The sequence below is a fragment of the Glycine max genome, chromosome 3 (assembly GCF_000004515.6).
Source record: "Glycine max cultivar Williams 82 chromosome 3, Glycine_max_v4.0, whole genome shotgun sequence".
Taxonomy (NCBI): domain Eukaryota; kingdom Viridiplantae; phylum Streptophyta; class Magnoliopsida; order Fabales; family Fabaceae; genus Glycine; species Glycine max.
In genome coordinates this window covers 41,859,297-41,882,334 of record NC_016090.4, presented here as the reverse complement: position 1 = coordinate 41,882,334, position 23,038 = coordinate 41,859,297, and the positions used below count along the sequence as shown (strand labels likewise).

Below are 23,038 nucleotides of genomic sequence, written 5' to 3'. Positions count from 1 at the left end.
TTCACACCCTTTGATGTTATAGCGAAAGCATGCATGCATTTTCTTCGGAACGAACATGAAACTGGCGCGAAGGTAGTCGCATATATGTCCCTCTCAAATGGATTGACAAATGCTTATTTTCTTCGGCAATAAGTTACACCATTCAGTGGTCTAAATTCTAAAACAAGAACCACAATTCTGTCTTTGAACTTTGAAGAAAGGAACCTGACCTTTTATTCTTTTACGATGCTTAGACTCAATTAACCACATTCTGGATTTGACTCTTGGTGGTCAAGGGATGAATTTTGGTTATTGAGTGGGAAATTAATAGCTAAAATTTAATTAGGAGCATAACTTATAATCATTCCTTTGCTTGCATTTCATCTTAATCTCATTTGTTAATTACACCCTCATTTGCCTAAATACGAGCTCCTAAGGTTTTTCTTGCGTGTTTGTGGATAGGTGTTAGGGTATTAGCTCGAGTTAGCCCAGAGAGATTATTGGGCCAAACTTTTCTATACAATTAGGCCCAATTTGCAGGATATAAATACTCGGACCCCAGAAACGCTGACACAGTAAAGAAAATAGTAAAACCACTTGAAACCAATGTGACAGTTTGATGTTGAATAATAATATTTATCAATGCATAAAGAGTTTTTATATAATATAAATATAATAAGATTACAACATTATATAAGCAGTGACGAAAATCAGTAAAAAAAAAAAAGTAGTGACGAAAAACAATAAAATAATAAAAAAATTGTTTAGCTTTAATCCTTGGTAGATTATTTTTGTTTCAAAATTGTTATTTTTTTTTACAGGAATATAATTATTATTTATTTGTTTTTGGTATCCGTCACAGTTTATGGGCCAAGACCCAAAAATTAATCGCTGCGTCAACTATGGGTTGGCTTTTCCAATCCTTTTTAACCTATACATCCCTCACTATTTTTATTAAAAAAATGTTATAGAATATATCTCTTTTTAAAAGTTAATTTTTGAAATCATTTTTTTGATAAAACGGAAATTCTGGAATTTATGAATTTATTTTAAAAAAATATATTTAATATACTCCATAAACTAACTTTCAAAATATTTTAAAACTTCAAAAGTTGATAATATTTTAAAAAAAAAAAGCAACCCCCTTGGCGGAACTGGAAACCTAAACTAGTTGCGGCCCAAATAGCTAAAAAGGCCATACCCGGAAGCCGAGGCGTGATGTTGAAAAAGCCCAATAAGGGCAAACACGTCATTCAGATTATCAACGATAGTATATATTCTTCTCATCCGTTCCTAGGGTTTCTCCCTGTTATTCTTTCTCTCGTTTCAGACAACGTTGTAAGATCTCTTTTCGGTTTCGTGTAATTTTTTGAATCTGTCGGCGCTGCCCTTAAGATCGCCTTCCCCTATTTCACAATGGAAGCGTTTTGAGTCATAGCAGCGCTACATTAACACCCCTTGAGGTTTCTCTTTAGGGTTTTCCTTCTGGGTCCTCTTTTCTCCCACCTTGTTCTTCTAATCACGAGTCATTGACACCTTTCTAGCCACTGGAGTTTGGATCTCTACTTTTTGTTGTTCTACATGGCAAATAGGGTTTTTCCCAATGTGCCCTCTTTAGATTCAACCAATGAGACTTCAGCTCCTTTGACTAGGCCATTTTTGTCAATGCCTCTGTCGGATGGGAAACACTTGCACAGCACAATTTTTTTTTATAGTTTTAGCTGGGTTTATTATTTTGTTTTTATTTTTATCTTTTCATCGCATTCAATAAGAAAACAGAATGCAATGATGATTCAATTAGATGTATGAAAGGAAAAATCCTTTCTGAATTCAAAATTTTGAGTCATATCCATTCATATATCTGACTTGCCTATACTCCTAAGTAGCGTCATGTTTCTGATTTCTTAGAGTTAATTAACCACGGCTTCCTCACTTGGACTTATCGTTGTGAAAATCAGAACTTGAAGTACCTTTACAGCTCATTTTTTCTACCATGATTGCTCGTCTCCGGTTGTTTTGACTGTCTTTAGATTAGTATTTTATCAAATAATAGCAAATGTTTAATATGTGTTAGCATGGAAAAGTAATTTTTGTCCCTAAAAATAGATGTTTCGAATGGGTAGAAAATTGTATACTTTATTTTTTGTTGTGGGGTGGGGGGGACATGTTACATAATTTTTTTTTAATATCATTTTTTTTTTTTACAGAAACCGTTTGCTATTTTCTTGATTAATTACCCGTTAATTGTTGTGTTTTTGTGGAAGATTTTAAAAAAATATTATTTCTTAAGATTTATTACAAAAATATCGGTGGAGTTGTTGTCATAAAATTAAAATGTTATTTTTTAATGTTTTAATTTGTTGAAATTATCTTCATTTTAAAAATCTAAAAAATAGTATAATCGAAGACTCCTAACTTGTAAGAATTAAGTGCGTAAAAAAAGATTAGTCCAGTGTTTGCTTATTTTAAAGTAATTTTATTCTATATTTGTCAAATTAATCATTTATATTTTATTAAATTGTTTTTCATTTATAACTAGTGGCAATAATTGAAGTCGCCTAGGTTGAATTTAAATTTCCGATTAAATGATTAGTAGGGGAAATAAATTAACATATTAAATTGAAACATTTTTTTTAAAATGTTATATTAGTATTCTTTAAAATTCAATTATAAATTAATAAATAAAATCAAGAATTTACTGAGAATTACGGAAAAAGTATAAAAGTATTTTTACGTTATGTAAAATTTATTTTAATTCTTTAATTATTACATAAAATACTTGTTTATATTCTATAGTTATTTACAATGATGTCTCAAACAAGAGGCATTCACTTCAACGGTGGGGATAGAAAATAACTAAAGGATGACTAAGTCTATGAAAGAACTTCATCAACCAGTCAGCTACAAATTTCCCTCTGAAAGAACTCAAGTGCGCCTCACTACACACTAAGAAGGTTAACTAACGTAACATGTGTTTAGTTTTCATCTTTTTACCATTATTTTGTTAAACATAGTAGGAAATGCTGAAAAAATAACAATCAACAAAGAGCAATTTTAAAAAAATAAAATCAAACTGATAAACCTCGAAATAGTAGAGGTAAGAGAGAAGATACTAATCATTTCAACTCCTTTTAGTTCTTAGAGTGAGGTCGAACATGAAATAAAATGATGTGTAGGAAGTAAAAAATATATATTTTTTAAAATACAGGGACTCATTTTATATTCATTTTGTAAATAAAATGCCTTAATAAGTTTTAAAAGGAATCTTGTATAAGTTTTACGTTAAGAATATTTTTCCAATAATTTAAGAAATTTCAAAGTTATTTAAGTATTATAAAAATTTGACAGATACTAAGATAAGATCGACAATAACAAGATATTTCCCATAATTTGAATAACCATCAAATGGTATTAGTTTAAATTCCCCTTGGATCTCAGAAACAAAAGGAACTCACTAGTGAAAGTTTTTATCATTAGCAATTATCAAGTTGTTCTAGAGTTTCCCATTACCGGAATAGTTTCTAAAGTGTAAGTCAAATTTTCATTAGAAAAGGATATCTGTATTACTTTAGGTATTTATAAATAGAGGAATGATAACAACATTTTTTTTATTTGATGATTAACAACATTCTTTCTAATGCTAACAACAATCTCTAATACTTTATTAAAATTTATTGAAAATTACAATTTTTTTTAATTAAATATCACTTGTCATTTAATAACTCTCCATCTAAGTCTTTTTAATATTAAAAAAATGTTGAAGGTTTCAATATACTCCATCCCCGTTTCACTTTATATGATGATATTTTTTTAATAAAAAAAAAATTAAATTAATTGTCGTTTTACAAAACAATGAAGCATTAATTTATTTTTTTCATTTGAACACCCTTAGTCAAAGTTGTTGTTACTAGGTAACTTAAAAGAAAGATAAAGAGTATAATAAATTACATGATATTTTTTTTAATGAAATTCAAAATATTAATTACATTTCTTAATATATGTCCCTATGCCTGGCCGTATAATATGAAACGGACCGGAGATTATCTAAAAAAATACTTTTTACAAACTGGAATAATTTAAGCACCCTTTTTGCGAGCAACTTGTGAGTTGTGACCCACTTTAACCCATTCAGCCGTTACAGGGACAGTATAATTAAAGCTAATCTTGTGACAGAGGATTCTATTTTTTCAGTAGAACAACACGAAACATGTGCTTAGCTTAATTGAGGTTGAAACTTCTGTCTAGTTTGCTTAGTTGGGTGATGAAGAAATAAATTATTTTAGATTAGGAAAATGATGTGTCCATGTTTCACGACTGATAATACCAATTCTACAAGCAACTTCACAAGGTCATGAATCGATTCAGTAGCCCACAACTTTGCCTACGGTGGGCCAAGCAATCAATATCAATTTCAAGAAAGCAAAATAGAGGAACAGCAAAATCTTCAGGTTTCACATACAGGGCCAATGGCAGTACTGTATTCTCAAATCAACATTTTACCCAACCCAAGTTACTTATATGACAGACATACATACCCATACTACAGGACATGATACGTCATTCAGCTGAAAACTGAGGGAGAAACAAATCATGGAGTATACTATAATAGAATGTCATCCACAAATCAGAACTATTCCCTATCAGAAAATAACAAACATAACAAGTGTTAACAACCAGTAATCATGGTTCTTTATTAAGCTCAATAAGAATCTAATCCGTGATGTATATTCATTATCAAACATGTTAACACGAATACGGACAACAATCTCACAATTATTGTCCTTCACCTCCTATCAAAGCAACTACTAATAATATTGATAATCACATGAAATGCACCAATTATCTGATTGGCATAGCATTCACTCCATTCATCACCACACGGGATTGTTTCATTTATTCAGAAACAGAGCAACTAAAGTAAAAATAAAAAGCAGGAACAACATTGAAATTGGAGTTTAGGCATTAAAGAGTTGGCATTTAAATGTCTCACGACTTTATCCAAAGCATTAATCCAAGGCAAAACCGTTAACCATTAATCTAATGCAAAAAATGGAGAGAGAAAATGAAAAAAAAAAAATAGAGAACTTTATCCAAGTTTGGTCCAACAACTTACATCGTTTTACAGATTCTATAAATCAAAGAGAACAAAAAGATCATCCGAAAGCGAAGTTACATAGAGAGAAGCTATCACAGGATGCAGAGAAGCTATCAAAATTTAACTTCCCCACCTCAAAATAGAAAGAGAAAAAAAAAGGTAAATTAAATTAAATTATATTAAATCAATCGAGAAAACCGGTTTGGCGCAAAACGGCGTTTCTAACCTGACGGAGATCCCTCCCTTTGAGCGTTCTCCCGACACCTTCCAACACCGAGAAAGTGGTTTTGGGTGAAACGCCGGAGCCTCTCGCAACGATTTCGTGCGGCGGAAGCATCTCCTCGTCATCGTCGTCGTCGTCGACTACGCGCGCGAAGTCGTCGGCGTTTTTCCGCCTGGAGGCGCTGGCAGAGAGGAGAATCGGGACCTTGACGGGCGCCGATTGCTGGAACTTTCTGGAAGGCGCGGACTGCGCGAGGTAATCGGCGGACGGCGACGCCGCCGGCGGCCTCGGAAGCGACGGAATCGTCATCCGCGAAGAGGTCGGAACGGGGGACTTGCCGCGGAACAGGCCGCCGCGGGATTCGGTTTCCCTCAGCACGACGAGTATTCCGGAATCCACGGGGCGATCGAAGTTGCGGAGGCGAGATTTTGGTGGGGGCGTTGGGCGTTGGGGTTCCGATTCAGAGGAATCGGTGGCCCAAAAAAGTTCGGCTTCGTTGAGTTCTTCGGCGGAGGAGGAGGCGGCGGAGGAGGGGGAGGGGGAGAAGGGGTAGGGGCCGAGGAGGCGGTCGGAGGAGGAGGAGGAGGATCGGCGGTGGAAGGAGGGTGTGGGGTCCATTGATTTGTTTTGTTGGGAGTGAAGGGAAAGAAAAGAAGAGATGGTGAATAGTGATTTAGTGGAATAGCTGTGATGTGGCGGAGGGTCGCAGAGTGGTAAGAATGAGAAATTGGGAAGCTCTATATCTATTCCCTGACGTGGAAGTCCTCAGTAGATTGACCCTGAAAATCAGAATTGAAATTCGAGGGACGCATTCAAACAAACAATAAAGGTTCCACCTTACAACTTTAATTGCGCTCACTATAGTTTTTCATTCATAAAATAATCAAGCATCTTCAAGGGAATATTTTTTAAGGATTTCTTAACTAAATAAACTATTCCTTAGGATTTTTTTTTTATTAGAGTAACTATGTGGTAAGAAGAAATTTTTTAAAAATAAGATTTATATCTTTTATAAGAAATTATTTCTTAATAATAAAAAATAATATTTATTTTATACATAAAAATATTATAATTAAAATATAATTAAGTGAAAATAAAAAATAAAAAAATGTGAGTTTTTAAAAATTTCTTATCATTAAACTAAAATTGTGTAAATGATTTTTTTATAATGACATGTTAACGTGGGAATCACAACAAGTAACTTAAAAAACTCACTTAATTTTTTTTTATTAAAAATATTCTTAACAATTCAAATCTAACATTTTCAAAATAAAATTATTGATAATTTACAAATATAATATTAATTATATTTTTTATTATATTAATGATATGGCAATAAAAATTAAAAATGAATTAATTATGATAAAATTAATTTTGTAAAATTATACTTTTTTTGTTCATCCATTTATTAAAAAAATTGTCTATTAATCTAGAACAATAATTATAACGGGAGAGAGTGAGTAAGTGATTTTGACGTTGTTTTTCAATAAAATTAAGTTTTGTTAAAATAATTTATTGATACTAGTTTGTATAAAAGTCACAAAAATACTTAAGGAATTGTTTGTAATTTTTGTCCTATTATTGAATGAGTTGTACGTTAGTCTAGTTAAATATTATTGAAATTTAAGTAAGAAAGATATTAAAAATGTTAATTTAAAATAATTCAGTTGGTATTAAAAGTCACAAAAATACTCAAGGAATTGTTTGTAATTTTTGTCCTATTATTGAATGAGTTGTACGTTAGTCTAGTTAAATATATTTGAAATTTGTTCTAATATTTATTTATATTTTATTAAATGGTTTAATTGATAAACATGAAGGGATATATCATATACATATTTACATATTAAGAGCTTATTTAAAAATTAAGACCATAATTTAACATTTTTTCTCACCTTCTTCTTTCCAATTTTCTGTATATAAATAAATAAAAAATTAGAATGAAATATGTCAAACAAAATGAGAATAAATTTTTTAAGTTTGGGTTTCTTTTTTAATAGCATATGCCTGATTTCTAATACTCAACTTTAGAAGCCAAATATTCTTTTCCCAATCTATATTTTATGAACACTATCGGCCAATCATGGAACTATATGCCTATATATTATGTGCATAAATATTCGGAAAAGTTTAAGCATGGTGCATGCCGTCAGGTTGTCAGCCACTTTCAAAATCCAATTTACGTTGCGAAAGCTACATTAAAATGTATAATCTCGGATATGAAGGTTTGACAAAACTTTTTGAATATTATATAGTTTTTTTTATAAGATAGTACAAAAGTGACAGTTTGGCCGAGTGGTCTAAGGCGCCAGATTTAGGCTCTGGTCCGAAAGGGCGTGGGTTCAAATCCCACAGCTGTCAATGTTTTTTTCATTTTTTTTGGTTTATAATTTCATTACATTCACTATATTATTTAGCTCAATTCCTTGGTTCCATTTCATTGGTCTAAGGTATGCCACAGGCAGAAGAACTAAAAGCCCAGTCAAAGTAAAAAGTAAAGCAGAAAATGGCGGCATCTCTGAGATGCAGAAACAGCTCCTCCCTCCTCCTAACTCGCTTCCTCAACTCAGCGAGTCGAAGGTGGTTGCAAACCGTAGCCTACGAAGAACTGCGAGCTCACCCGGACAAACCCTACACTTCAACGGCGGTTTTCATCCATGGCTTTTTGGGATCCTCCAGAAACTGGAGATCTTTCTCTCGCAACCTCTTGGCTTCTCTCTCCAACTCCTCTCCCTCTTCCAGTACCTCATGCTCCGCTCTCATTTTTTTTTATTTGCTAATTCTGAACTTAATTGTTATTTATCGATTTTCTGTTTCCGTGTAGATTGGAGGACGGTGATGTTGGACATGAGGAACCACGGGAAATCGACGGAGAGGGAACTGAATCCGCCTCATAATATGGAAAATGCGGCCAAAGATTTGGTCGATTTGGTGAAGGCTGAAGGCTGGTCTTGGCCTGAGGTTGTCATAGGGCATTCCATGGGTGGAAAGGTGGCTTTGCAGTTTGCTGAGAGTTGTAGCCGTGGTGACTATGGCCATTCTGCTTTGTTGCCTAAACAGGTTTTTCTTCTCTATTGCAATGGATAGTTATAAATTCAACGGTCGAATTCAATAATAACGAAAAAGTTATTTAGTGGTTCATGTGACTCATGTTTTTCACATTGCTGCGAATGTATATGTAATATATGTATGTTTATGTGTAGGGGTAAAATATGTTGTCATAGGCGTATCCTATTTTTAATCATTTTTTTATCACATTTTATGTATTGTATTGTACATGTATATTCAATACTCAGACCTGAGAGTGAGATGCAACATAGGTATCAGCGTGCTATTTTTTTTAAGATTAATGTAGCATCATAGATAGCAGAAGTTTTAGCCTTGAGATGGAGTCTGCAACTGACAATTAATTATAGGATGGAGAGGATTGAAGCTGAGTCTGATTTTCATTTTTCAAGTTGTTTGCGCATGCTTTAAGGATAGTAAAGGAAGTCCACACTTGCTCTTCAAATTCAAGGACTGTATTCAGTTAGCATAGAGTTTTAACTTTTTATCTTTATCTCTTGTGAAAAGAGATAGCATTAAACCAGCACATGTTATGACACCACTTGCTAGGTCCTACCAAAATTGTGTGTGGGAAGACTTGGTGCCTCGACAAGCCTCTGTAAGACTGTATTGATGGACCCTTTTGTCCTTTCCTATTAATGAATGATTTGATTTTCGTATAAAAAAGGATAAAGGTATAACAGCATTCATTAGTGACTGTAATGCTTGTAAAATATGCATACCTTGCAGTACATGAAAATGTATTGTTGATTTGTTGGTGTTGCAAGGCTGCCATTTTTCTCTTGTCTTAGGGATAAGTAAGATGGACCCATCTGGAACTTTATTTTTTCCCATACGAATGATGTCTGTGCACATTATAAGATTTGTAAGTCTGCTTTGAATCAGTATATTGTTCACTCTTGTAGAACTTTGCATTTTGAAATTTCTTTGTCCTTTGTGTGTGTTTTCTAAAACATCAGAGAAGTGTTTTTCTGAATTATGATGTCATGAATTATAATAATTTAATTTACTTCTCTACCAATAACTAGCTTCAACCGAATTTTTAAGAGATAAATGAAGTAGCGCTGTCAGATATGAAGATAGAGATAGCTTAACTTGCTTAAAGTTATACATAGTTCCAAAATACTTCTTTTATTTAGACATTTGAGCAACATAAAATAAACTATAAAAAACTTGTTCTGCATTTTGTATGCAACCCTTGTATCCTTACATGAGTGGAAATGGTATCAGTTTATAAACTTCTCACTCGTTAATTAATGAATATACGATCAAGCTTTTGATGTTTTTGATATATTTTGCATTTTCTTCATCTTCTAAGCTTCCTGTGCCATAATATTCTGATTTTTGTTAGAATATGGTTCTATTTGGATAAACTTCTCCATAAGTGTATATATATATATATATATATAGCTTTTGGAGAAGTTAGATGAGAAACTTCTATAAAAGTTAAGTGCATAAATTGATTTTAGCTTATGAGAGAAATTTAATTCATTTTACTTATTATTTTCTTTTCTTATAAGAATTTATGGAGAAATTTATCCAAACACGGTCTGTGTAGTAGTGTATCACTATAGGTTATCCAAACTTCTATAGGTTACATTCTGTTATGACAGTTGTCAGTTAGTTAGAACCTGTTAGTATTGTTAGCTTCCAAGAGAAGTCTAACACCACATGTACAAATACTAGACTCAGAACAGAGAATAAATTGACTTGTATAAAAAATTTCAGTTTAATAAATTCTATCACCTTCTGTCTGAAATTCTGCAATTTTCAAGAACCTTGTATTATGGATTTTAATTTTAAACATTTGTACTATAGGCCTAATGTCCGCTGTATGTTTCTCTTTTTATCCCTCCTGAAGAACAGCTCTGGGTATTGGACTCTGTCCCTGGAGAAGTGAACCAAGAAAACAGTAATGATGAAGTCCGAAATGTTTTAGCAACCTTGCAAAGTTTACCATCCCAATTCTCATCTCGGAAGTGAGATTCTATTCTATATCCCTGAATTTATTCTCTTATCATGTTAGTAGTTTTTCAGTAGGCCAGTTATAATTTTTGGTGTACCGAGTGGACATTATCTATGACCTGATATATGTTGTTTCCTCCAGTAGCATTTTTGGAGCACAAGCTAAATGAAACATGCTAAACAATATGTATGAAACTAATTTTGTGTCTCCCAAGGAATCATGGAGATTGTAGAGAGAGAATTAATTTTTCCATTTTTCATTTAATTTCATGTATGTGATCTGCTTTTCTGTCTACAATCAAATGAAGTGCATACCAAAGTTTGCACATTGCGTTTGATATTCAGTGGAAGTCTAATGTCTAAATTATTGGTGTCTTGAATCTTGTTGAAAGTGCAGTGTATTAATTTCTAAACACTATCACAATTCACAAATGTACGATATACAAATCTTTCTCGTGCCAATCTATATTGTAGTTGGACTAAAATGTACACTACACCTTTTTTTCAGGTGGCTTGTGGGTCATCTGATGGGACTTGGTTACCCTAAGGCACTGTCAGACTGGATAGGCACCAACCTGAAAAAAGTTGGTGATCATGAGACATGGATATTTGATATTCAAAATGCTAAGGAGATGTTTGATTCTTACTGGTAAATGAAGCATTATTTGGTTTGAGTAAACATTTGAAATAATCTTTTCGTCTTTTCTATACAAAAATTTGAGATCAGAAATAAAAAACATAAAACAATATCTAACAGGAGTGTAACCTCTTTTGAAAAACAAAATGAGTGTCTGAAAACTTCATTTAAACTTGTTCTTTGTTTCTCTTGAGTGTTTTCTGCGATCTTCCCCTACAGCACAAAAGTAACAATCCCCAACGTTACAATTCTACAGTGAAAAGTCCTATTGGAATCTATTGGAGAACCCTCCCAAGGGTATGGAAATAGTAATTGTGCGTGCTGAAAAAAGTGATAGATGGGACGAAGACGCTATTGACAGGATCCAGAAACTAGCCAGTCAGGGAGGATCTGACTCTCCTGGGAAAGCTTCCTTCTTTGTTCTTCCCAATGCTGGTCATTGGGTTCACGTAGATAACCCAAAGGGACTTCTTGAGATCGTGGCTTCCAAGATAGCATCCCTTTAGTTCTGCTTTAGTTGAACTATGGGGCATCCATCGTTGAAAATTGTTGCGTCCAGAGTCGAAATTCTTACATTATTTATGTACAATTTATCAACTACCAAATAATTTATTTTACATACAATTCATTGTAATGCGAATATCTTTGCGCAGATTTTGAAACAACCACTACACAACTAAATAAAACCCATAAGGACTCATAGTTGTCATGTCCACTTACTAAGTCTTATTTTAGATGTGTTTAATTGTTTAGATATGTGCATGCATGTGTTGCGCATGAGTACGTGTTTATACCATTTAATTGGTATGAAAATAAACTTCTTTCAGCTACTACAGTGTTCTTCAATAAAAGAATTGCTTAATTGTAACTTTGGTGGATATAATTTTAGTCTTTCTAATTTAGTTAATATGTGATTTTGGACTTTGCATTTTTAACTCTGCAATTTTACCTCCCTTTAATTATAAAATTTTGAACTCAGGACCCCTTAAATGTAGTATGTCTTTAAACAAGCATGAGTGTTATTAAGTCACTTAACTTATTTGAAATATGTATAAGAAATAGGAGTATTATGTAAAACGTTAAGAGATACAGATGATAAAAAAAAGAAGAGAAAATGCATTGCAAAAATGGATTTATTATGCTCAAACACGGGTCAATAAACTGTAAGTAATAAGCAACACCACTTATCTACTTTATACATTTTATTATGTAGGGAGAAATTAGTTTATAAATTACAAAATACAGCCTGTGATATTGAAAAAAAAAATCAATTTCAATTGTGGTTAACATATTTTACAAACTATTTTTGGTTTAAAAATTTCCAAAATTATTCGATTGATAAAATATTATTTGATAAAAGAATAAGTCATTGAAGAAAATTGATTATGGACATATAATTATATTTTATGAAATACAGAAACAAAATTACATCAGTAGTTATTCTATCAATTCGAAAAAAATTATTACAATGACACAATTAAACAATTTTAAAGTTGGGGGTTGTGAAAATTGCAAAATTAAACATGAGTAACCAAAATCACGGATTAACTGTATTATAAGGATCAAAAGAACAATTAAGCAGTAATATAAAAAAAGAAGAATTAAGCTTAAAAGAATCTAGGAGCCATTTGGTTTGAAAGAAAATCGCTTTATTTCCTGTTTCCTGAAGTTTATACGGGAAAAAAATGAAAACAAAACATTTTCATTGCTTCTTGAACAAACTTTGGAAAATGGGAAACAAAATATTTTCTTAAACTATACGACTATCGACAACGTAAATGTTTTTTACACAATTATTTAATTATATATTGTCATATATAATTTTTTGTTATAAAAATTACGTTAAAAGTTATATTTATGGTATTTTTAATTGATTGACATATAAAAAAAACATTCGATCACCAAAAACGATTGTTATTTCCATTTCCCCTTATTACTAATCCACTCCCTTTTGATTTTTTATTCCAAAATTATCCTAAAAAATACACTATTTTTGTTGTTGAATTGTCTTGACAAAGAGCCTGAGAAACCAATGGATAATACACTCCCTTTATTCGCTCTCGTTAAGTCTATCTCCAATGTTAACAAAGAAGGCTTCTTCATCCTCGTCTAGGTTTAATTATGCAATAACTCCCTACATTTTTATACTCTACATAGCGGTCAGAGATCGTTTTGTTTCTTGTTTCTTTTTGAAAGAGGCCATACCTACTCCTTTTTTCTTCTTTCTTCCTCTTGTTTTCATATATCCGATCAAAATAATACAAAATGTCTTTACGATACTCGCACATATCACATGTTGTGCTTAATGGGTGCTTAATTCAATATTGATTGAGAAAGGGAACCTATTATAAAAATTAACCAATTTTCTTTTAATTACATACTTTAATTTTGACAGCGGAATTGCTACTTGCACAATGTGTTTGACAGTGCTGGAGAAGCCTTGGGTGAGAGACTTAAGGAGAATGATGAAGGGGAGTATATTTTTAGGGAGATGGGAAATTAAAATGGGAGTGCATTAGAAATAAGAGGGTACAAATAGCTATTTTCTCACCAAATAGGCTAACGCAAAATGGAGCCCAAATATAGCCCAGAAGAGAACAGCCATCACAAATGGGAGATGCTAGGTGCACCCAGCAATATTGCTGGTGCACCCAGCAACTTTTATGAATGGACAATTTTGCCCTTTAATAAAAAATTATAAAAAGCCCCCCCCTCTCCGGAACTGCTCATTCCTCATTCCTTCCGCGAACTGCTTCTTCTTCTCCGGAACTGCTCATTCCTCATTCCTTCCGCGAACTGCTTCTTCTTCTCCGCGAACTGCTTCTTCTTCTCCGGCAAGGCAAGCGCGAACGTCGTCTTCTTCTTCTCCGCGAACGAGGTTAGTCTCCCTAACTCCCCTTTGATACAACATTGTTATAACTTGTAGCAGTGGAACCTTAGGATAGTAACTTTAGGGTAGAAAACGAGAGGAGAGGACGGTAGAAAACGAGAGGAGAGGACGCCGGAAAAAATGGGGAACAGAGGCTGACGGCGGAGTGTTCCGGAAGACCCGTTAGGGGTTCTTCCGGAAGTTCCGGAAGAACGTTTTCCGGAAAGTTTCCGGAAGAAGTGTTCTTCCGGAAGTAACCAAACGTCTTCCGGAAGAACACTTCTTCCGGAAGACTTCCGGAAAACGTCTTCCGGGAACTTTCCGGAAGAAGTGGTTCATCCGGAAGAATTCCGGAAGACGCCCACTTCCGGAAGAAGTTTCAAACTTCCGGAAGACCTTTCCGGAAGAACCCTTCTTCCGGAGTGTTTCCGGAAGAACCACTTCTTCCGGAAGTGGTTTTTTTGTTTTTTTTTTGTGTTTTTTTTTTAAAATTTTTTTTAAACAGAAATTGTTTTGTTTTTTTTAAATGAATTATTTTATTTATTTTGGTTATTTTGTTTTTTAGATTTTATGAAAAATGAAGTTTGGGTTTTTGATGTCATATTTTTTTTATAATTTAAATTGTGTATTTTTACTAAATATTAATTTGTAAATTAATTTTTTTTATAAAAGTAGTTGTGTTTGTTTTTGTTATTGTTTTTTTTTAAATTAGTGTTTTTTCTTTAAAAATGAAGTTGTCTATTTTTATAATTAAAGTTGTGTGTTTTGGAAGTTTTATAAAAATACTAATTTTTTATAATTAATTAGTTTATTTTATTATAAATGAAGTATTTTATTTACTAAAAAAATTGTGGATGTTTACTAAATAATTTTTTTTTTACATTAGTTGTTTAATTTTTTTTAAAAATTAAGTTGTGGATGTTTAGTAATGAATTATTTTTATATTAGTTGTGTTTTTTTTTTTTTATAAATGAAGTTGTTTAATTTTTTTTTAAAAAAATTAAGTTGTGCATGTTTATTAATAATTTTATTTTACATTAGTTGTTTTTTTTTATATAAATGAAGTTGTTTATTTTTTTTTAAAAAAAATTAAGTTGTGCATGTTTATTAATAATTTTATTTTACATTAGTTGTTTTTTTTATATAAATGAAGTTGTTTAATTTTTTTTTTTAAAATTAGGTCGTGTATGTGTGAAAATGATTTGATTTAAGTTAGTCTTATTTGTTTATAAATAAAGTTGATTTTTTATAAAGAAAATTGTGTATATTTTGACCGAAAAAAAAACGTGTTCGACATGATTTACAGATCATGGCCAGAACACGAGGTTTAGGTCGTGCCATAGGTAGATTTGTAGGCAGAGATAGAGCTGCTGGCGAGGATGCTGGCGATGTTCCCGAGAGGCGTAGGCCTACTGCCTCAGCCCGTAGGCTACGCGTTCATCAGATGACTACGGAGGGATGTGATATGGCTGAGGACGTCGCTGACATGACTGATGATGTCCCTGAGCAGCCTACGGAGGCACCTGAGATGCGTGCGGACGCACAGGGTGCTGATAGTGGTGAGGGGTCAGATGGTGATGATGCTGCAGAGGGATTCCCTGGTGGTCCACGTGACCCGTCAGTGCTCACATCATTTGCCGAGCATGTTGCACATGCCGTGTGGAGTGGACAGGTATTTTAATTTGTTAATTATTTGTCATTGTTTATTTATTTGTTTATGATTAATTTTTTTTTAATAATTGTATAATTTGTACTTCAAATCAGGAACGTCCTGATTTGAAGTTAGTGTCACATGGGAGGAAGCTGACACTGATTGGGAGGCCAGTGCCTGAGATTGAAGGCCTGGTGGCTGCCACAGGATTAAGTCCACTGATAGATTGTTCAGTTATTACTGGCGATCCTGGACTTATATCCGCATTTGTGGAGAGGTGGCACAGTGAGACTAGCACCTTCCACCTTCCAGTAGGAGAGCTGACGATCACATTGGATGATGTGTCGTCCATTCTACATTTGCCCATCACTGGCGCCTTGCACAGTTTCCACGCTCTTTCTACGGAGGAGGCCAGATTCTTGCTCACGGAGTTGCTGGAAGTGTCTGCGGAGGAGGCCAGAGCCGAGACAGCGCTCACACGTGGAGCATATGTACGATTAGGATGGGTTCGTGACATTTATGAGACCAGATGTCAGGCCCGGCGGTGGATTGTCGCAGCTCGCGCTTATTTGCTGCACCTTGTCGGTTGCACTCCTTTTGCTAATAAGAGTGCAACATACGTGCATGTGGTCCATCTTGACGCTTTCCGGGACCTCGCTCATAGTGGTGGTTACGCTTGGGGGGTTGCCGCGCTGGTTCATATGTACGACCAGTTAGATGAGGCTTGTAGGACCACCACCAGACAGCTTGCGGGGTACTTGACGCTATTTCAGGTAAATTTTGTGTTTATTAATATGTTAGGTTCGATTATGATTTAAACATGTTTTTATGTTATGTTAACCTCAATTATTGTGTAGTGCTGGATCTATGAGCACTTCCCTAGTGTGCATCAGTGCGTGACTGACGACACATACCAGGAGACGTCCCCACGTGCTTCCCGGTGGTTGACGTCGAAGGCGCACATGAATGGCATCACAGGAGCACCCTACAGGGCACGTTGTGATGGTTTGACCGTCACAGATGTGTCCTGGTTGCCGTACACGGAGCATCGGGGTGTTAGGGCGTTTCAGGAGATTTCATCGTTCCAGGGTCAGCTCAGATGGGGTCCTATGATCGTCGCAGTTCGACCGGAGAGGGTGGTACGCCAGTTCGGTTACATCCAGAGCATCCCTCCGCCGCCTGTTAGTGCACGATTGTCACAGGAGCAGATAGATGACAGGTGGATGGAGTTTGCGGATCACTTACTACCTGCGGGTCAGCCTTGTTTAGTGCCTGGGCAGGTATCTGCGGATTACATTGAGTGGTTTTTCCGCATATCTCACCCTTTCATGACACCGACCCAGGCAGCTGACCAGCAGAGGGATGCACCAGCTGCAGACCCTGAGGACTACATACAGCCGCCCAGCCCCCAGGTTCCAGTGGCATTTGACCCCCCTCCATATGTGGTAAGATTATTTGCGCGTTTAATGTTTTATGAGTTGTTGTTTATTTTGAATTTCATAATAAATGTTTTTACTGACTTTGACAGGATGATTACGAGGGATATGAGGCGATTGCACAGAGGTTGGAGTGTGTGCTCAACCTTAGGATAGTCACTGCAAGCACAGAGTTATATGACATTATGCAGGACTGCCTGACGATCGCGAGAGGGGGACCCAGTGCTGATGGGACGGTCAGGGCTCGTCAGAGACGCCGCACGGACCATTGATCATTGTATTTATATTGTTGTGTTGTAGTTGACATGAATATTTGTAATTATTACAGTTTTTGTTTAATATAGTTGGCGTGTTTTGCACAGTTTATTATTTTATAATATAGTTTGTTATTCCGATTGTTTGTGGTCCTTAAGCAAAGTTTACGGTTGTTTTAAATTTATTTTTAAAAAAAGGGAACCTAGAATCATGAGTTTTGTTTGTAAGAATTACATAAAAAATAAAAGTTTTTAAAATAATTAATAAATCAGGAAATAGTCCCGTTCCCCAGTTCTCATGTTTGGACGTCAAAGAATCCAAAAAAAATAGTCCCGTTCCCCAGTTCCGTCAACTAACACGTCAAAACAAAGCCTCAAAATCGAAAAAAATAGGAAATGAACCCTTTTTCCATGTTCAAGTACCCATGTTTGGGATTTTTTTGCGTGGGTGTGCCTGTGCCCTGAGACAATGAAGGGCGGCCATTTCTCATGTTTGGAAGTCAAAGAATCCAAAAAAAATAGTCCCGTTCCCCAGTTCCGTCAACTAACACGTCAAAACAAAGCCTCAAAATCGAAAAAAATAGGAAATGAACCCTTTTTCCATGTTCAAGTACCCATGTTTGGGATTTTTTTGCGTGGGTGTGCCTGTGCCCTGAGACAATGGAGGGCGGCCATTTCTCATGTTTGGACGTCAAAGAATCCAAAAAAAATAGTCCCGTTCCCCAGTTCCGTCAACTAACACGTCAAAACAAAGCCTCAAAATCGAAAAAAATAGGAAATGAACCCTTTTTCCATGTTCAAGTACCCATGTTTGGGATTTTTTTGCGTGGGTGTGCCTGTGCCCTGAGACAATGGAGGGCGGCCATTTCTCATGTTTGGACGTCAAAGAATCCAAAAAAAATAGTCCCGTTCCCCAGTTCCGTCAACTAACACGTCAAAACAAAGCCTCAAAATCGAAAAAAAATAGGAAATGAACCCTTTTCCATGTTCAAGTACCCATGTTTGGGATTTTTTTTTCCAAATGCACAGAAGCTCCACGATCACAATCTTCAAAACCTATTCATTAAAGAAGCAAGAGAGTTCATTAAAGTTCAAACTTGGAATATTCTTATTCCCCTTGTATTCTTGTAACTCTCGCAAGCATACTCATCGTCACCATTAAAACGCATTCACGCATAGAAGGCGGCGCGCACATTCTCCAAGCAATTAATAGCCACCTTAAGTTACATATGATTCACTCTCATCATCGTATATTCCTATTTCGTATTCATATAAATTGCCAACTTCCTTTCATATTCCCCACGTTCTACTACTGTTTCAGCAAGGAAGGGACTTATAATCCTTCTTCAATACTTCAACGTCTTTATATATCTTCGTGTCTGGAGCATGATCATGGAGTCTCAGCCACTTATGGGTTGGAGCTCTTTCTACGAAATAGATGAAGAACCATTTCCATTTACGTGCCAATTTTCTTACAGGTAAACTATGAAACTTCTGTTCTATATCTTGATGCCATGATGAAATAGGAAATGATTTTACGTGTAGTCAAGTCAGCCAATGTGTTGTCGCTAATGTGTAGTCAAGTCAACAAATGTGTTGTTGAGCGACTGCTAGTTTCAAAATATGTACTGAAGTCAACCAATGTGTTGTCACGCTCAAACTGTAACACGCATGCATGTCATTATGTGTTGTCAATTATGACAATGATGTATGCTGTACGCGTAAATGATTTTTGTTGGACCAACAATTTCCTTGCTTAACCAAACGAGTAGTTGATAATATTAATTGGTTAGTGACGGGTTACAACGAATTATATCGCATAATGAATACAAATAAATAAACAATGAATGTTTAGTCTTCATTTAGGTCTACATAGTGTGTTTTGAATGACATCAAGCTTGTGTATTCCTGCATTCTACTAATATATGGAATTGCTCATTGCTTTGCCTGAGAATAACAATTGGTTGACCACAACAGCGCTGGGGGCGGCAACGGACAATGGTCTTTCAAATAAACCTGTTGTACATGAACAAACATTATATCATGCGCTGATCGTGCCAAACGAACAAGCGAAGTCATTGCATAATTGTTACACTAACTATATTCAATGTACCTGAACAAAATGATTTCCAAACACGTGACCGACACATATGATGCGGTGGCCAGAAGAGTCAGGTGGTGGTTGACTTCTAAGAGGGAAAAATGTCATGCTTTGTTGTTGGGACAACGATACAAGGATTACGTTATACCGTGAAGCAATCACATATCCCATGTCTGTTATATCCATCCACTTGTCCACACTAACCTGAATGAACCAAACATACACATGTAAGTAATTTAAACATTGTTATTAAAAAAAATTAACCTAAAAACATACCTTTGAAAATCCATCAACAAGTAGGGACAACTTTAATTGTTCAAATCTCTCTGTGCCACCGAAGAGGTTCATGTACTCATGCGACCACCTGCCAAGTTCTTTAAGCAATTCATTACGCACTAACGGCCACGAATCTTCCCCCATACCTAATAAAGCGCCAATGGACCGATATCCACAGTTACCGTCCGCTTTCACATCCACAACGTCACGAATGAAACCTTGAAAGAATGACGCAAATTGATCCAACATCGGGATGATCCTTGTTGGCTGACGCGGTTGAGAACATGATGCACTTCGTTTCACTGGAGAGTTGCTGCTTTGAACAGAATGAAAAACATCAACATACTCCCAGTAAGACGGATCACGCTTTGTGGATGTTTGACTTCTTTTCATCGGTTTCTTCGGTGCACCTTTAGTGTTCACCTTTGATGGAGGAGGGCACATAGAGTTATGATCAGGGTATGCGATTTCTCGAAGTTTACTCTTCAGATTTACTTTGCCAGCCACATCAAGTTCATCAAACCTTTTAGATATGACCTCTATTTCTTCCTTGATGGTGACTTCCGTCTCACATAACCCTTGGTCTGAAAAGCAAAGTCTCCTCCAAAAAAGATGGACTGACTCCAATGGGATGCTGCTAGCAGTATACCTAGAAAGCTCACATGCACAAGGAAGCCCGTGCGTGCTTCTCATCACACAACCACAAGAAGAGAGATTGTTGCCGAGATAACGTAGACGGTCAATCTCAGAAGCAATCTGATTTAAAGCATCCCTCGAAACCATCCCAAGAAGCCTCTTGTATAAGGTTTTTTTATATACATGGCCAACCACATGCGTACTGGTTTCAAAGGATGCTTTAATTTCGACGTGTTGCAGCGTGATCATGTTGTTCATGGCATCCCAAACACTACATAGGTCTCCAACGCTATTTTGTAGTACTCTTTTGAGAGCCCAATGAGCTGATTCAACCCTACATTTAAAATACACAACAAACATGAAAATATACAACAATTAAATACCATTTAATATTAATCGTTACTAACAAATAAAATCAGTTGTTAATACCTGTTTGTTGTTGTGTTGCCTAGGTGCATGACCTTATTCGTCCATGCTGTAATAAATTTTTCCTTGTGGGGGATAATCCATGTGTCGTTAACATAGTCAACGAACATCGGCCAAGGCGAACAAGCAACTTGAAACTTCTGATATGACTCATGAAACTCGTATTCGGACGAACAATCAACCAAAGTACCCCAGTTATCCATTACATAGTCCCACGCATTTTTTCCCCGATTAAAGATTTGCACTTCGCCTTCACATTCTTATCGATATGAAACCTGCACAACAAATTAGTAGACTCGGGAAACACAATTTTCACTGCATTCATCAGTGCTAGGTCTCTGTCAGTGACAATAACAAGAGGGAGGCGATCGTGTCTTAAAAATAGGCCTCGAAATCGTTCCAAAGCCCATACAATATTATTAACACGCTCAGCCTCCAGATATGCAAACCCAGCAGAGAATGTCATCGCCGTTGGTGTCACTCCAACAAAGTCAAGTAGTGGGAGTCTGTACCTGTTTGTTTTGTAGGTACTGTCTATAAAAAACACTAGATGACATGCATTGCATAACTTTACTGCATCTGGGTGACACCAAAACAGATCACGCACCACAACTTCATCCTTCAATCTATGCCAATGAATGTATTGATCACGTTCGAGAAGCTTCATCAGATGCTGCATTTCGGTATCAGCTCCTCTTATTGAAGAACGATATGCACTTCTTGCATTGTAAATTTGCTTTATCGTGGTGTAACTGTCGGCATTGTGTTCCTTCAACGTTAGCAAGATGTTTTTCGGTTTCACCATCGACTTTGTCATATCAGCAATAATTTTCTTTTCTTCCTTAGTCAATCGCCCGGCGTATGGATGTCCAACTAAGGACTTCGCCAATTCATGATTATGAATCCCACAGATCAACTTCACCATCCAACCTTCCCCTCCACGCACTGGTTTCCCACGAAGCCTGAAGGGACAACCACATTTCCTACTCCCGGTGTCTTTTCTAACGAATTCTTTATTTCTACACTTGTACGTACCACTCCTTTCACACCCAATTAACACAAATGAACTTCTTCCTCTGCTACCGGTCTCTGTGTCAGATCTCATAATCACTGCAACAAATCCATTTTCATGGGCAACTGTTCGAGCCCATTGCAAAACATCATCTCGAGTAGCGAATACCTACAACGCAACCCTAACACATTAATTTTCGTACAAACCATCAATTCAACCAATGACTCAAATTATCTATGATTACCTGAGATGTATTAAAAGCATTTGAACAATCGACATGTCGTTCATTCACTCCACATTCTTCTTGATTATCATAATCATAATCCATATCAACTTCTTGTGACATCGCAAAGTCATACCTCCATTGATCTTCGTCCATCTTAAGGACATATGCATCATACACAAGTACATTCAAATTATCATATAACCACATCCAAAAATTTACTACACCTTAAATAACAAACATATTAATAGGACATATGCATCATACACGACTATATTAAAATTATCACTATATTCTAAATTTATAACTACATTATTTACTTAAACTAAACTTATCACTATAATAAACAACTAATAAAACATTTTTGTACCATTATACATTTAAGTTACCTAAATCATTTAATATTATACCATTATACCTAATTAAATCAATAATCCACAACATATATAAACCAGAAATAAAAAAAAATTATAAAACAGAAATATATATACCATTATAAAACAAAAAAAATTATAATCCACAATATATATCATTATACCTAATTAAACCAATAATTCATTATTAACTAACAGAAATATATATAAAACAGAAATTAAAAAAATTATAAAACAGAAATTAATAAATTAGTAATAATTTAACATTCCGGAAGAAGGTCTTCCGGAAGTTACGAAGCCCAATTCCGGAAGACCTTCATCCGGAAGTGATCATTCCGGACCTTCCTGCTTCTGTGCCTAAAATTTCTTCCGGATACATTTTTTACTGTTTTTCTTCTCTAAAAGCTAACCGGAAAACGAAATAAACGCGTACCTCCGACAAAATAGGAACAACAGCCACTAATAAAACTTCAAATACGGAACACGGGACCACCAAATCTTCAAATACTTCACTTCACGGGACCACCAACAGACTGCTGAAGGGACCACCACCGAAACAACAGCAAACGGAAGAAGAAACAAAGCAAACGGAAGAAGAAACAAAGCAAACGGAAGAAGAAAGAAAGAAAGCGCAGTAAAACACAGCCTGAAGAAGAAAGAAAGAAAGCGCAGTAAAACACAGCCTGAAGACGTTAATTTAAAGAAATTTACACAAGGGCAAAATCGTCATTACATACGCATTAAAAAAAAAAACTAACTTCCGGAAGAAGCTTCTTCCGGAAGACTTCCGGAAGAAGCTTCTTCCGGAAGACACT

At 35.3% G+C, this 23,038-nt stretch overlaps 2 protein-coding genes and 2 non-coding genes across 4 annotated transcripts; 3 read left to right on the top strand and 1 right to left on the bottom strand.

The window, feature by feature from the left end:
- Positions 1 to 1,756: 1,756 nt before the first annotated feature.
- On the top strand, positions 1,757 to 1,854 carry LOC113001304 (small nucleolar RNA Z266). The gene has a single exon (XR_003266623.1). It is a non-coding gene; the product is annotated as a small nucleolar RNA Z266 (small nucleolar RNA).
- A 3,190-nt stretch (positions 1,855 to 5,044) lies between these two features.
- Positions 5,045 to 6,167, bottom strand: LOC100799522 (pollen-specific leucine-rich repeat extensin-like protein 2). The gene has a single exon (XM_006577018.4). It carries the CDS (start codon positions 5,913 to 5,915, stop codon positions 5,259 to 5,261), a length of 657 nt encoding a protein of 218 aa, XP_006577081.1. The 5' UTR covers positions 5,916 to 6,167; the 3' UTR covers positions 5,045 to 5,258.
- A 1,411-nt stretch (positions 6,168 to 7,578) lies between these two features.
- On the top strand, positions 7,579 to 7,658 carry TRNAL-UAG (transfer RNA leucine (anticodon UAG)). The gene has a single exon. It is a non-coding gene; the product is annotated as a tRNA-Leu (tRNA).
- LOC100785252 (protein ABHD11) lies at positions 7,600 to 11,936 on the top strand. Its single transcript, XM_003521427.5, has 5 exons — positions 7,600 to 8,038; positions 8,122 to 8,357; positions 10,230 to 10,342; positions 10,837 to 10,977; positions 11,222 to 11,936. Exons 1-5 carry the CDS (start codon positions 7,804 to 7,806, stop codon positions 11,469 to 11,471), a joined length of 975 nt encoding a protein of 324 aa, XP_003521475.1. The 5' UTR covers positions 7,600 to 7,803; the 3' UTR covers positions 11,472 to 11,936.
- Positions 11,937 to 23,038: the final 11,102 nt, after the last annotated feature.